Raw genomic sequence first — 14,221 nt, 5'->3', positions numbered from 1 at the left:
ATAATTGAAAAGCCCCTGCTTGTATTATTGTAGTTATAAAATAATATAAGAATGACTTTGATGATAATAAGTTACTTTTCATGTAAGAAAAATTTGCTTATATGTGGCAGAATATGCGAAGTTTAGATTGTACCAGAACATTTTTGTACTTTTTTCTTTACTCACAGTGGTTGCCTGGAAGAGATCGCTCGAAAGCGATAGGCCCTCCTTTTGTTTTAATTATGTTCATTTTTTTATATTGTAATGTAACGAAGTGTTAATAAATAAATAAATATATAGTAAATTTTTTTAATAAAAAGTCATTATCGATCTTTATAACGAACTACAATTATAACACGTAAATCATAACTATATATTTCTAAATATATAAATTATATTATTAATTATTTTTTGTTTAATTAAATATAATTTATAGAAAAACGGAACAGCTGTTGAAATAAATCAACCAAGGTATTGAGGGCAGATGCCAGACCCTTAACCATACAGCTGAGGGTCAAATTAATATAACGTAAACTTTAGTATACTACCGTAGTCTTCAAATATAATTAAAAAAAAAACATTAATTAGTTTTTAAAATTCCTTACATATCTTAAAAAATAATATAATAAATTTCACTGCATATCAAATTCTTTACGCCTTATAATGGGACTGTGTACAGTGTTATTTTTTATACACCAAAGAGCTAACTAATAAACGTTAAAACCCAATCATTATGATAGTTATATTTACCAGGTGTTCGCCAGAAAGCACCTCCAGCAGGGAGATAAGGTTGAGTCCATCCCGCAGGTCTTCGAAGAGATCGTTCACGTGTCTGTTCACCTGGAAATTACAGCGCCTTCTTAGTATACTTATATTAAATAAAGTGTCAAAATCGTAACTAAAACGATTAATCAACATTTTACATTTATCTTAATTTAATAGATAACAATCTATATACAAGCAAGAGCTATATCTATATGTAATTACATTAGTTAAATTACAACTAGGCACAAACAATTTCTAATCTATTAAATTAAACTAGCTGAAACGGAGTTGAAACAAATATATATATATGTTGACAACCACGATTGCTGCAAACATATAAAACTTCAATTTTGATTTAAAAGTAAAAAATTCGTTTAAGTCCGTAAAGGAATATTAAAACTACGTGTTATTAAGTGCACACGCATCAGACCAGAAAAAAAATAAGGATTTATTTTTATTTACCACAGACGTGACGATATCAACTAACAACTGATTGAAAATCCCCTTTTTTCTGGACTGATAGTAAGTTAAGTATATTATACAAAATGGCATCAAAAATTACAACAACTTATCCTAGCTGCATGCTTTACATTTAATAATGAAATTATTAATAATCCAAATTTTAATTAATAGAACTCAACTTATCTAAGACTTTTGCACAATGATATTTGTCATCTGTCATTACGATAATACATTTAGGTCCGTATCTTGGTCCAGTTTAGTTACGCTGGACAAGTGTTCGTACGGATACTTTTCTACATCAACTAAAATATGAAAGTGAGACACATAATAATTCTCCATTACACTTGTGATACAAATATATCATTGATTGATGTTACTACTGACTTCTACTTCACTCTAAAAATAATACTACAAACATAAGAGGTGGTTCTAAAACCTACTCCCCCTTAACTGGATTTCTCTCCTAATTTTCGAGCGGAAGATTCTTCTATGAATCTTTGGTCCTGTTTGCAACGACAGTGTTTGGCATATTCGCTACAATGAAGAACTTTATAACATCCTAGACGATGCCAACATCGTCCAATTCATAAAATGCAACAGGCTCAACTAGCTGGGAATTGTGCACCAAATGGTGAACGACAGAACTCCAAGGTCCTTCCTAAACTCACAATCCGCTGGCAAGAGAAAACCCGGTAGACCGAGGCTGCATTGGTGGGATGGACTTGTGAAGCACCTCGTTACAATTGGGGTTAGCAATTGGAAGCGGGAAGCTCTGGACAGATTGCGATGGCGATGTGTACTTGAGGAGGCCCACAAGGGGCTGTATAACCATTGTTGATGATAATGACGAACATCGGTCGGTCTTTTTGCTTTTTTATGTAACAGAGGTCAAACGGGCAGGACGCTCACCTGATGTTAATTGATACCACCGCCCATAGATGCTCACCACAGGGCTTGTTTTTTTAAAGAATTGGAGCTGTTTTGAAGGACCCTAAGTAGAATTGGTTCGAAAACACTTCAGTGGGCAGCTGGTTCCACATTCCAAAAACGCTTCGTTGTGGATCGACGGACGTCAAGGTGATACTGTTGAAATTTATGAAGCGAACTTAACCAGTATTAGAGATTTTTTAAAGAATTAAATTTGAAAAAGAAATCCAAAACATTATTTATTAAACGTTAAATGGGAATTAACATAAGAACATGTACAATAATATAGACTAAATCAATCAATCAAAGTAAATTGAGTGTTGTATCTATCGCAATGATAACACTATTAGGGCCTATTCATCTACAGTGCGAAGCTTCACACGAGGCGCATGCCAACTTACTTGTTGAGGTGGACAACAGGGTTGGTTGTTGACAATCTCGCAGACATGAAGACGTGTGTACGTCTGTCCGAGCAGCGTGAAAAGTTCAAACACCTGAATTTATATTATTCGTATCAAGCATGAATAACAAAACTATTGTGCCTTAACGAGACGTTTCTTGACACGCATTTTGACTAGTAAACATTAATGTTTCAATTAAATAGTTATCAAATTAATTATTTCATAAATTTAGATAGCAGTGCTGGGCTAGTGGCTATAGCGTGCGACTCTCATCATTGAAATCGTAGGTTTGATCCCCGGTTGTGCGTCCACCAATGGACTTTCTACGGTGAAGGAGAAATGTCGATGGCTTGTGTCGCACAGAAGGCAGATCTCCTACTTGCCTATTACATTGACATGAAACAGATACAGAAATCTGAGGCCCAGGCCTAAAAAAGGTTTATTTCATTTAAATTTAGGCTTTAAGGACTTTTTACAAAGTTTAATATCCATGCTTGATACGAAACCAAGATAAAAATAGCTTAATAAAAGCTAAATTCGAACATTTTATGTAAAATGATTAAACTATGTGATTAACATGCAGCTAGTGTACTAAGAAATAATTAAAAAAACATTCAACCATCATCCACAATATTAACGGTTTCATCGCCTCTACTCACGTGGAAGTGCATGCCTCCTAAGTAAACACTATAAGCACGAATGCTTCTGTATTACTCTGAGTTTATGATATATACTAGATACATGAATATTTTAAACAGCTATTATGAAATGGAGTAACAAACAAAAATACCAATATGATAGAATACTTTGTAATAATCGAACAACACGAAATGATTATTAATGAAAAATTCCTATTTACAAACAATTCAATTTTTTCAAGGCTTTGTGATGGATTATGGATATGATATATATATATGGATTTTTCTTAAACTGTAACACTAAACAACATTGTCTAACTTATAGCTTATTTTATGCCAGACATATAACTAGTAGTATTATTTACGTGGACGACATTAAATAAATAAATAAAAATAAAAACTACTATCTACACAATTATTAATCACTTACAGTACCTTTAAGTACCTCCAGTGCTAATCCAGGTAAGCGTTGGCAAAAATACAATAAAACATTTAGAATTATGTTACTTATTAATTAACTTAAAATTACTTAAACGTCTAAATTGCTCATGGTTTTGTACATGCAATTTATGTATTATTTTGGAACTACCGTAGAGATTTTCTACAAATTAACTCAAATAAGTACTACCCAACTTGACCTTATCCAATACAGCTGGACTGATGTCTAGCATTTAGTAATGAAAAGGGGTTTGCGCTCCTGGGTTTCTTGCCCGTTCTCAAGAAAGACAAAAATTATATAAACTAATTTGATTTCTAAAATACAACCACGTTTAAAAATGAGATAAATTTAAGTGAAACAAAAAAACGGATTATAGACATCAAATAAAAAATCCATAGCTTTCGTGGCAATTTTACTCAAATAAGTTAACATCAGTGTTCACGTAGTGGCTTCGGCGTTTGACTCCTGTCTACTACTACTCCTCCTGTCTGTGTGCGTATAACACGAGCCAGTATATCAGATGTGAAAGAAACCATCTTGACATCGACATTAGACCGTAAAACTCGGCAGTGTCAGATACAGAAAAAGACCTATTAGAAATGATCACGGAACATACAACGGAAATCAGACGCCCAGACCTAAAAGATTGTAGCGAAATTGGTATATTTATAATAATAACAGGCTTATTAAACTCTTTGAAAGGTACTTCACTGTCCCTGACAAATTATGTTTACCCTGTGATAAAAATCCCAACTTAAAATACAGCATACTGGTTTATGTTTTATGAAAAAGAACTCCTTATGGACAAAACCACGAATCCTTCATGTAGACGACGCGTAAATTCGTCCGAACATTATTGTTTACGAGACTTCATACTATAAATAAAATTTAAACGACAAGAAAATTGATAGCATTTAATATATCAATTAAGTCATGATAGCATAACGGTGCAGCAGGATCCAAGGAATGTCTGATTCATTAAATATGATTAATACATTATTAGCGGCGCTTCCACACTTGATTGATGTTCAAGGAATTTCAATAAAACAATATTGTGATAAATTTTCGCTTAAACTCGTCAACTTTGACGCCAATTTCTGTCATGAATAAAGTTTTTATTACTATTTTCAATTAGCAACGTAACCTCGCAATTTATATTTATTTCCAACACACAAATGTACAGTTTAGAATATTCTTAACCGAAATATTAGAAATTGATAAATAGGAAATTAAAACAAAACGTTTTAAAAGTTTGGTTCCAGTGGCAGTGTACCTTTAATTCTGGCATTTCCTAGCTGTATTGCTGTACCTATTCGTTGAACGAGGCAAGCACCAGCCTAGTCATCGCCTATGCATTTGAACCCCAAAGAAGGCCCCAGAAGGCCCAAGAGAAGTTTGCATTTTTCCACAATATTATATGATGAAAGAAATTATTACAAATCAATGTATGTGTAAATTCTCGGAATATAATTGTTATGGAAGCTTACATATATCATGTTAATACATTAGAAAGTTACGACAAATAACATACTTTTATTAAAACTTTTGCCATTATTGTCTTCTCGAACATTGATCTGAGTGTTAAGTATGATTAAATATATCTGCATCCTTATGTCAACGTACCCACTCGCTACTTTTGCTAATATCAATAGCTATTCAATGTAAAACCTGTTCATACGAATGTATGTCATTGGATACTTAGAAATTTAGTAAATGTAATGTCAGCGAAACTTATAATTTTACAATTACATTTTTTTTTGCATGAGGTGAAAATGCGCTTGCGCAGGCCCGCGCCAAGGATATCGAGTTTGACGCGGGGACTGTGGGGCTGGGTCTACACTCAAATCCCTCTGCTATTCAGAGGGGTGGCGAGACCCGACCCAATAAAAACACCTCAGCCCTTCACACGCCCTTAAGATGGGCCCTCGGGATTCGCCAGGCATTCTACCCAAGGGACCTGGGCTTTTACAATTACCCTGCCTGACCAAACATAGCTACTTATTATCGGTTGTATATCTTACAAATAGTATATAATGATTCTTACATATAATATAGTACGTAAATAAAATTATTAAACAATATATATATGTACCTTAACGTCAGTATGTCTTTTTTACTACACTTTTGGTTCTAGGCTCCTTGACTTGACATCTGACAGTTAATGTAAGTAGTCAACTTATTTTGATATTAATTACGCAAATAATGCCTAAATAAATATATTTTCACTATAACTTAACTAGAGCATTACGTTATTTATTTTCATAACAGATTCACGAAGACTATTTAAGAAAATTTGACTTTATGAATATGAACATTGTTTTGATTGATACATTTTTTTTAAGTCAAAAAAAAATAACTAAGTATATACAATAATGAAAAAAATGAACGTTGTATGTATTTTATACAAAAATGTATGTATAAAAACCACCATGGACCACTAATATTTAGGGAGATGAAAAATAGATGTCCGATTCGCAGACCTAACCGATATGCACACAAAATTTCACGGAAATAACTTGAGTCATTTCGGAGGAGTTTTAATACAAATACAGTTATACGAGAAATTTACATATTAGATATTAAGTTTATTATGGAACAGCTGACAAAGGTATTTATGACTTAAAAGGGTTCCAAAATCTTACACATTATAATGCATTGGTACAATAAATAAACACATTTCTTAAAAATATATTTATTAGATTAACCGAGGTCTTTTGTAAGATGCCGTCATGATTTAACATAATTTTCAAATATGAGTTACTGTTTCGGTTATAGAATTTCGCATGACTAACCTGGGAGGCAAACATCTCGATACCTTACCAGTGACTCACGCGCAGGCTGCCATAACATCCTTTGTTGAGTTGTATAAACATTTGCAATATTGCAGTTCATAGTTCAACGACTGAGCTATTTTGATTTCAATAGGGTGTGAATGAATGCCGGATGCAATATCAATTACGACGTGAAAACTATTTCTATACTAAGACCTCTTTTATAGTTGATATAGCAAACGCACTGGGGGCCAGTTTTATAGGAAAATATTAATTAGACGATAAGGAATAAAAATTAACTTTGGTTTTACTAGATCTTCTGGCGGAGAGAAATGTATGGAAAAAGCAAAGAACAGATCCAAAAGGAAAGTTGAAGACGAGGCCTTTACCCAAAAGGGGTCCATACTGAAGAACACGAAGAGAAATAACATACAATATGTGTATAATAACAAAACTACTAGTCATTTGATGTAAAAAAAAGCAATGTCTTTTAATAACTACATTATATAACCAGTACAAAATTATCGCACGTCTGAACGATATCTTTATATTTTCGAACCCGAATTCTTGGTTGACCAATTTTTATTTATGTAATAGGAGGCAAACGGGCAGGAGCCTCGAGCCTCACTTGATGTTAAGTGAGATACCCATGGATACATTGCCAGAAGGCTCGCCGGCCTTACAAGAGGTAGTACGATCTTTTCTTGAAGCGCAAATTGGTACGGAAAAACTTCCATTCATGAACATATAACATTTTAAATTTTTGAGTAGCTTTTTAAACACCCTTCGTTGTATTTTACTTTCATCTGAATACAATGAAACAGATGTATCAATCGGCTCACTTAAAAATGATACTTTCACAAAGACGTCACTGTGCGTCTGAGTCAGATAAATGGGTGGTTGTTTGTTGATTAATAACGGCATTGATAAATAAACGGGCATCAATTGGAATGCAAAATAAATGAGTACATCTTATTAATAGCATTTTATGTTAAACGAGCTGGTTTTATTGGGAGTAATTTCAGAAACCTAATTCCCATAGCTGATGAAATTGGCTAAAATGTGGTCTCGGCTTGGATATAATTAGGATTGTGATTGGTGAAACGGAACTGGGGAGAGTCTATGATTGGACTAGATATGCTATTGACCAATCACAATAAGACGAAAAGCGCTGGTAAATATTTAGCTTTTAGAAGTCTTTTACGGAAAGGAGCAGTGTTGGGCCAGTAGCTTTTGCGTGCGACTCATCCTTGAGGTGGTAGGTTCAACCAGTCTGTGCACCAATGAACTTTCTGTGCGCTTTAACATCGCTCGTACGATATCGAACATCGTTAAGAAACAGTTATTTTTGAGACCCAAAAATTAGGCGTGAGTCAGGAACTGGAGGCTGATCGCTCAATTGCCTATTAGATTGATCATGAAAGATCTAAATAGTTGTTGCGCTACCGGTTTTTTTTTTTTAATTTATTTGTTGTTCATACCACGGTAGGGCATCAGCACAACTCTACCACCAAGACTACTTGAGTAATAATACTTTATGTTAGCACCAATGCCAAGTATTAGCGTGACCACGACATCTTATTCCGAAGAATAATCAAGGATAATCATTATTCAGTCCATGTCAAACCGAAGCATGCGCAGTCAGTTTGACGTATTGACACACGACCATGGCGAGGTTTAATGAAAGAATACAAATAAATTTTCTATCGAAAGTGACATTGATGTTTCCAAGTCGGTATTTATTCATGATGACTGTACCTACTAGTTTCTTCTTCTTCCTACATGCTTAGAAAACTGAACTATTGGACCGGACCAATACATTTGTCAGATATGTTTTACAAATCTTCTTTTAGCACCTCTCCAATAATGGAGATTGGTTGTTAGTCTCGTGAAGCGTGTCCTATCCTGTGCCAGATGCAGCAACTCTTCCGGAGTCCCCTCCCTAACCGTTGCAAAGCCGTGACTTTTCCTTCTAACAACACGACGTTTACCCTGTACATACGTGGCCCAGGCAACTTTCCGTCAAGTGACGACAGCACAAAACTTTTTTCATTTCGTTGAAATCCGGTCATTTTCAAGGAACCCAAGTTCCCAATCCTCATACTGTCCTATAATAAATAAGATGTTTGTCCGGAACAATTTTCGTCTAATGTTTCGTAATCTGATAGTGTAATTCCTTATCACACGCACTCACTTAGTCTTAGATATTTATATGAACACGAACTTTAAAAAATTAACAGTATCACACTGTTGGTATATACTTAGTCTGGCTGGTTATAGATACTGTTACAATTAAAAATTAACAAAATATTACATTTGAATTTAGTATATGTCATTTTTATATCATTTGTCATTTGGTTTTCTAATTTTGGCGCCAATACATTTTGTACAATATTTTGCGATATTAAAATGGAGTGGGGTGATAAACTGAACCGAATCGCTGTGATTACATTACACAACGTAGAAATGGAGCCAACTACAATTTTTAAAACTCACCATCTAGTTAGTATTAGTAAAATGTTTGTGTGGCTATTATTAGGTACAACGAGACCTCGACTGTTTGTGACAGAAAACGATCTGGCTCTGATCAGAAGAAGATATTTTTTCAAAGGTAAGTCCTCATTCCCGTTTGCACGAAAGGCACAAACAGAATCACCAAATGTAACAAGAGACAAATAAGTGTTAATAATTGTTTAATCGTCAATATAAAGAATGCCATCTTTCCTTATACAACAGGGAGTTTAACATCTGCTCAGACGCAATAAATACACTTTCACATCGCCAAATGTTCGCTGAATCATCTTAACTCCGGGTGCGTTGTGAAATCGTATAAATCATTATAAATTGTGTAAACCGAACAATGCTTGTGTTGAAATTCATTTAGATTTCAAGTATTATTATATTATTATTATTGTATATTGTAGTATTATTATTGTATTATTTTTGTTGTTCTTGATTTATTTAGTTAACGCACAACGCGTTTTAACGTTTAAGTATAAAATACCTGTCAGGGTTCCCAGCTCTTCCTTAACAAAGTTCTTCGCGTATAAGCACGAGTGTGTGGGTGTTTGTGAGTGAGTGAACGAGTGAATGAAATGTATAGGTACATACATCTCAGGACCATCACCAACACTGCGTAAGGTGTGTTCATAAGCCAGTCCTTTAAACGTATTTTGAGATTGTGGACGGTGAGCGTCTAGATATTAAGCAGCATATTTTATATATTATAGATATAGTCTGGCGAAGTCAGAAATTTGCAACGACATTTAACATTGGTTACATTGACATGGGCCGTATCTTAAAGTGATAAAATTATATATATTTCCTTTTATATAATGTATGTGAATAGAATGTAAATATATAAAGGCTTATTATTATATACACATTTCGCAGCACGTTACGATCTTTAGACATAATTATTCTACAAAACCATGAGCAGTGTAAAATTATCAATCCTTATAAGGTTGATTATGATAAAATTTGCAGCGAATAACGTAACAAAATGTTATTCAAAGTTCCAAGTACTTAAAATTCAACATTCAATTTTAACATTAAATTTAAAAAATAAATCTTATGAGTGGTTTAGTTCAAAAATTTACCTTTTTCAAGTGTTTGTTAACCCATTTCGTGAACGTTTTCTTCTGGATCGCATCTCGTTCATCTGAAATAAAATAAAATAATGTTAATGTAATTGTAATTGTATTGTAACACGGGCCTAGTGAGAACATTGAAAATGAACCACTTAAATTTATGAATAAAAACAGAGTATCTCTCTTTAATAGAGACTGCAAATAACACTTACATGGAGAGTGTAAGAGAAGTTGTTCGGTTTAATACCTGCAGCTGAGTTTCAGCATCGGACGTCGAGGCAAAATACAAAATTTCACCCGAATCACCCCGACGTCAAGGCAATTTTTGCCGAGCACCACCGCTATGTGGAACCAGCTGCCCACTGAAGTATTTCCGAACCAATTCGACTTAGGGTCCTTCAAGAAAAGAGCGTACAAATTCTTAAAAGGCCGGCAACGCACTCGCGAGATTTCATTGAGAGTGTCCATGAGCGGCGGTATCACTTAACATCAGGTGAGCCTCCTGCCCGTTTGCCCCCCTTTTTATTAAAAAAAAAAGTCTCTATTATAGGGAATGTTGACTTTCTTATGTTTAAATATACTTTTTAGTAAATTAAACTTATATTACTTAGTCTTATGTTAGGCTAGATCGTAATGTTCTATGATGTCTCAGTGAAGAGACAATGTACTAAAAAACGCCCAGCTTCAAATTTTAAGAGCCTAGAGTGTGTTCAGTCCCATTGGTACTTAACTGGTGATTTATTTACTTACACTCTTAATTTTTACTATTATTATTTTTTGTACTATTATTTTAATTACATTCTTTTTATTTTTTTCTCATCCGCAAAATTACTGTTGTGGTCTCTGGTAGAATGACCAGCGCTGTGGAAGCGTCTGCTTTACAGCATAATGCTGAGCTTCGGCCAGTGACAACCACAACACACACACACATTACACAGTACCACCTTTCTTAAAAAATTTTTTTGATTATAATTATTGTTTTGTGTGTACACACACAAACCATTATAATTATTGTTTGTGTGTGTTTCGTTAGTAATAAATGTTATGTCTATGTGTAGTAAAAACATTAAAAATACTTAGTGAATATAATGCATACGTGTACACACGTAATCTACCAAAAAATGCTTCTAGTCTAGATTTACTTCCGTAACGATAATAGTTTGGCAACGACCTCCGATATAAATACTTTGTCTATCATCAGGTCTAGATTGGTCATTGAACTCGCCATGTGTTGACGCGAGATGTTTTTGCGTAATTAACATCGAAGATTATACCTAGTACCGGCTTAAATGGATAATGAATGGCAAGTAAATCACATCTGTTAGTTGCCATACATTGCTGAGATCGATGTTAGACGTAAAAGTATGTTTGTTAATTGTGTATTATAATACAATTTGTCTAAAACTGGAACTTATCATTTAATACGAACGACAGACTGATAGTCAAGGCCCATCAGGGAAAAAAGAAAAGGGTCGCCCTCTTGCACAGTGGGCTGGTGAGCTTGAAGAAGTTGGGTTTGGCAGAAAAATGCTCAAAATGATATAGATAGAGCCGCATGGAGGAAGCCTTTACTCTTTAAAAGGACAATAAAGAAAAAAAAACATTTTTTCTATACAATTAGAATTGAAAATAGTTTTGTTTCTAAGAATCATTTATTCTTAATTAGCAGATCAGGATGACACATACTAATCACTATATTCTTAATCTAAGCTCTGCAAGTGGAGCGAAAAAGTACTGGTAAAATAGGAATGGCGCGATATGGAGGAGGCTTTTGCCATATATAAGGGTATATATATATGTATATATAAACGAAGATTGAAATAGAAATGTGTTTTAAATGTATCTTAATTAAAGGTTAGGACTATCATATTACAATAATAAATAAAAGAAACATTTATATGTGTATTCAAAACCATAGACCAAACTATATACAATATAGACTATTATTTTTTCGAATGAATTTCATCATTTTAAGATATGTTATGAAGGTAGATAAAAAAACTAAATAACTTAACACTCTATAAACAATTTTAATAGAAATTTCTCCCACAATAATAATTCATCAGGACAGAGATAGCTGAGCATCAACTACATCTTAATTAGGCTCTCAGACAGATCATTAAAATACTTTAGTTACGAGCTGTTGTCAGTTATTTATGGGAACTTAAATTCGTACCAAAGCTTATATAAACCAAGATTTATTTTTTTACATTCGAGAGAAAACAAAAAGGTTCACCTGATAGTGACCGCCTATGTACATTCAAATCACATTACTAGTAGGCTCTCTTCTTAAAGGAATCTGATCGAATTGTTTCGGCATCTAATTACGTATTCTTCTAGTGGTATTTTGAAGCCAAACCATACAGCAGCTACAGAATAGTAGGCACCACCACTATGTGGAACCAGGTGCCCACTGAAATATTTCCAACCACTTCGAATATTACCAATTATTTAGGGCATTTTCTTGCTTCTCTACGCCATTGGCTTGGGAACTGGTAGTTAATTTAAATTTAGAATCAATTTAACATCTTTTCTGTTGACGTTCATAAGTGTACTTAGTGGAATAAAGTTATTACGGGTTTGAGTTTGAGGCAACGAACTTGCGAGCCTTCTGACAACGAAGTGTTCATCAGAGGTATCACGTTACAAAAGAACAGAATCTCCTATGACAATTTAAAGCCACAGACAGATCGTTCGAAATGTTAATCGTCATATTACTCATAAAAGTACTTTTCATTCATTATACATAAGACCTTCATTACTTCAGTAAAGCTGACATTATGGAACTGCTGACTCACTCGAGGGTAACATGTATTTTGGTTAAAAATAATCCTTCAATTTACTGTAATGGTCAACTTACATGTTACGTTTGCAAAAATCTCTTTCTTGACCTTGTCCTCAATTTATAAATTTTTAACCCGTGAACAAAAGACTCTAAAATGTGTATATGTCCTTTTTATGTCTGTTAGTGTAATTATTAAATACGCAAATATATATAATAATATATATATGCCATCCTGGAATTCTCGTGATGTTCTTCCTTTTACCGTTTGTATGTTCAATAGCGCATATAGTCGAAATATATATCCCGACCTATCCCAAGTTTGCCATAGATTTGATCACTCAGCAAAAGCTTAAATCTGGGTTTGCTTGGAAGAGAATTTTATATTTTTTTGCCGTTTTGTTTCCACCAACTTTATTACTATACTATTAGTCAAATACGTCAAAAACGTATTAATTTTTTATATGATACATTTTTGGGATGCGTTGCCGGCGTTTGAGGGAGACTACTGACTAGAATATGCCTGACTTGACTGTGAATCTTGGCCTGGACTTTAAGATGAGATCTCTCTAGAGCCCTTTAACCCTGGTGATTTCTTAAGATAATATCTAAAGTTACTGTTAATTCTAAAACATTTAACTGACAACCTTAAATTTAGTTCTCAGGCAATCTAATATAATTCAGCAGTTTAGCACAAACATAGGACACATAGATAGGGTTGGCAGATCTTTAGAATACATAGATAATTATTTAATATGTAAATGATATTAATAAACACAAAAACACTACCTTTACTAAACTTGTCCATTAGGCATTGATTGGCTATATTATTACTATCTTACCACTTTATTTGAAAAAATAATAAAAAAGTTTATACTATATGTTTTATTAATAAAGGCCATATAAATAAGATTGGTAATATGTAGTGGATATTATGGGATCTTTGATTTAAAAATTTTAATACAGATGCTTTAAGACGTGCCACAACACACAATTGTCACACACACAGCTACGGAGCAAAGGTTACGTCAATTACACAAATATATTGTTAAGTGTAATTATAGATGTATTGGCTATATTATTATTATGTTTGGTAACAATTTACTTTAGTTTAGGATCGATTATTAACACTCGCTTTCGATAAATTAATTATTAGATTAACAAATGATCATGAAACAGATACAGTAATCTGAGGCCCAGACAAAAAAGGTTGTAGCGCCATTGCTTTATTTTTATTTAGTTTCTTAAAGGCTTTAACCAAGGTAAGTTATTTTTTATATTATCGACATTGACAACCCTATCGCGTAGGATTGAAACTGTGGTCGCCGATAAAATCGTTTATAGCCGTCTATTGCATTACATTTTATTATCTGCATTGTATTTCAAATTATTATGAAATAGCAATCTACTAACAATAAAAATGTGTTTATTTATCACAAATAATGTATTATAATGTGTATTATTTGG

The 14,221-nt window shown here is 33.5% G+C and overlaps 1 protein-coding gene across 5 annotated transcripts in view; it reads right to left on the bottom strand.

Moving 5' to 3' along the window:
• Positions 1–14,221, bottom strand: part of LOC123714728 (dystonin) — a 256,193-nt gene that overhangs the window by 134,735 nt on the left and 107,237 nt on the right. For all 5 annotated transcript variants that reach the window (XM_045669172.1, XM_045669170.1, XM_045669187.1 and 2 more), the window contains 2 exons: positions 9,982–10,043; positions 730–819 (listed from right to left, as the gene is read on the bottom strand). In XM_045669172.1, the coding sequence (XP_045525128.1) occupies positions 730–819; positions 9,982–10,043 (152 nt within the window). The remainder of the gene's footprint in view (positions 1–729; positions 820–9,981; positions 10,044–14,221) is intronic.

The sequence above is a fragment of the Pieris brassicae genome, chromosome 9, assembly GCF_905147105.1.
Source record: "Pieris brassicae chromosome 9, ilPieBrab1.1, whole genome shotgun sequence".
Taxonomy (NCBI): Eukaryota; Metazoa; Arthropoda; class Insecta; order Lepidoptera; family Pieridae; genus Pieris; species Pieris brassicae.
This window is presented reverse-complemented; position numbering and strand designations above follow the sequence as displayed.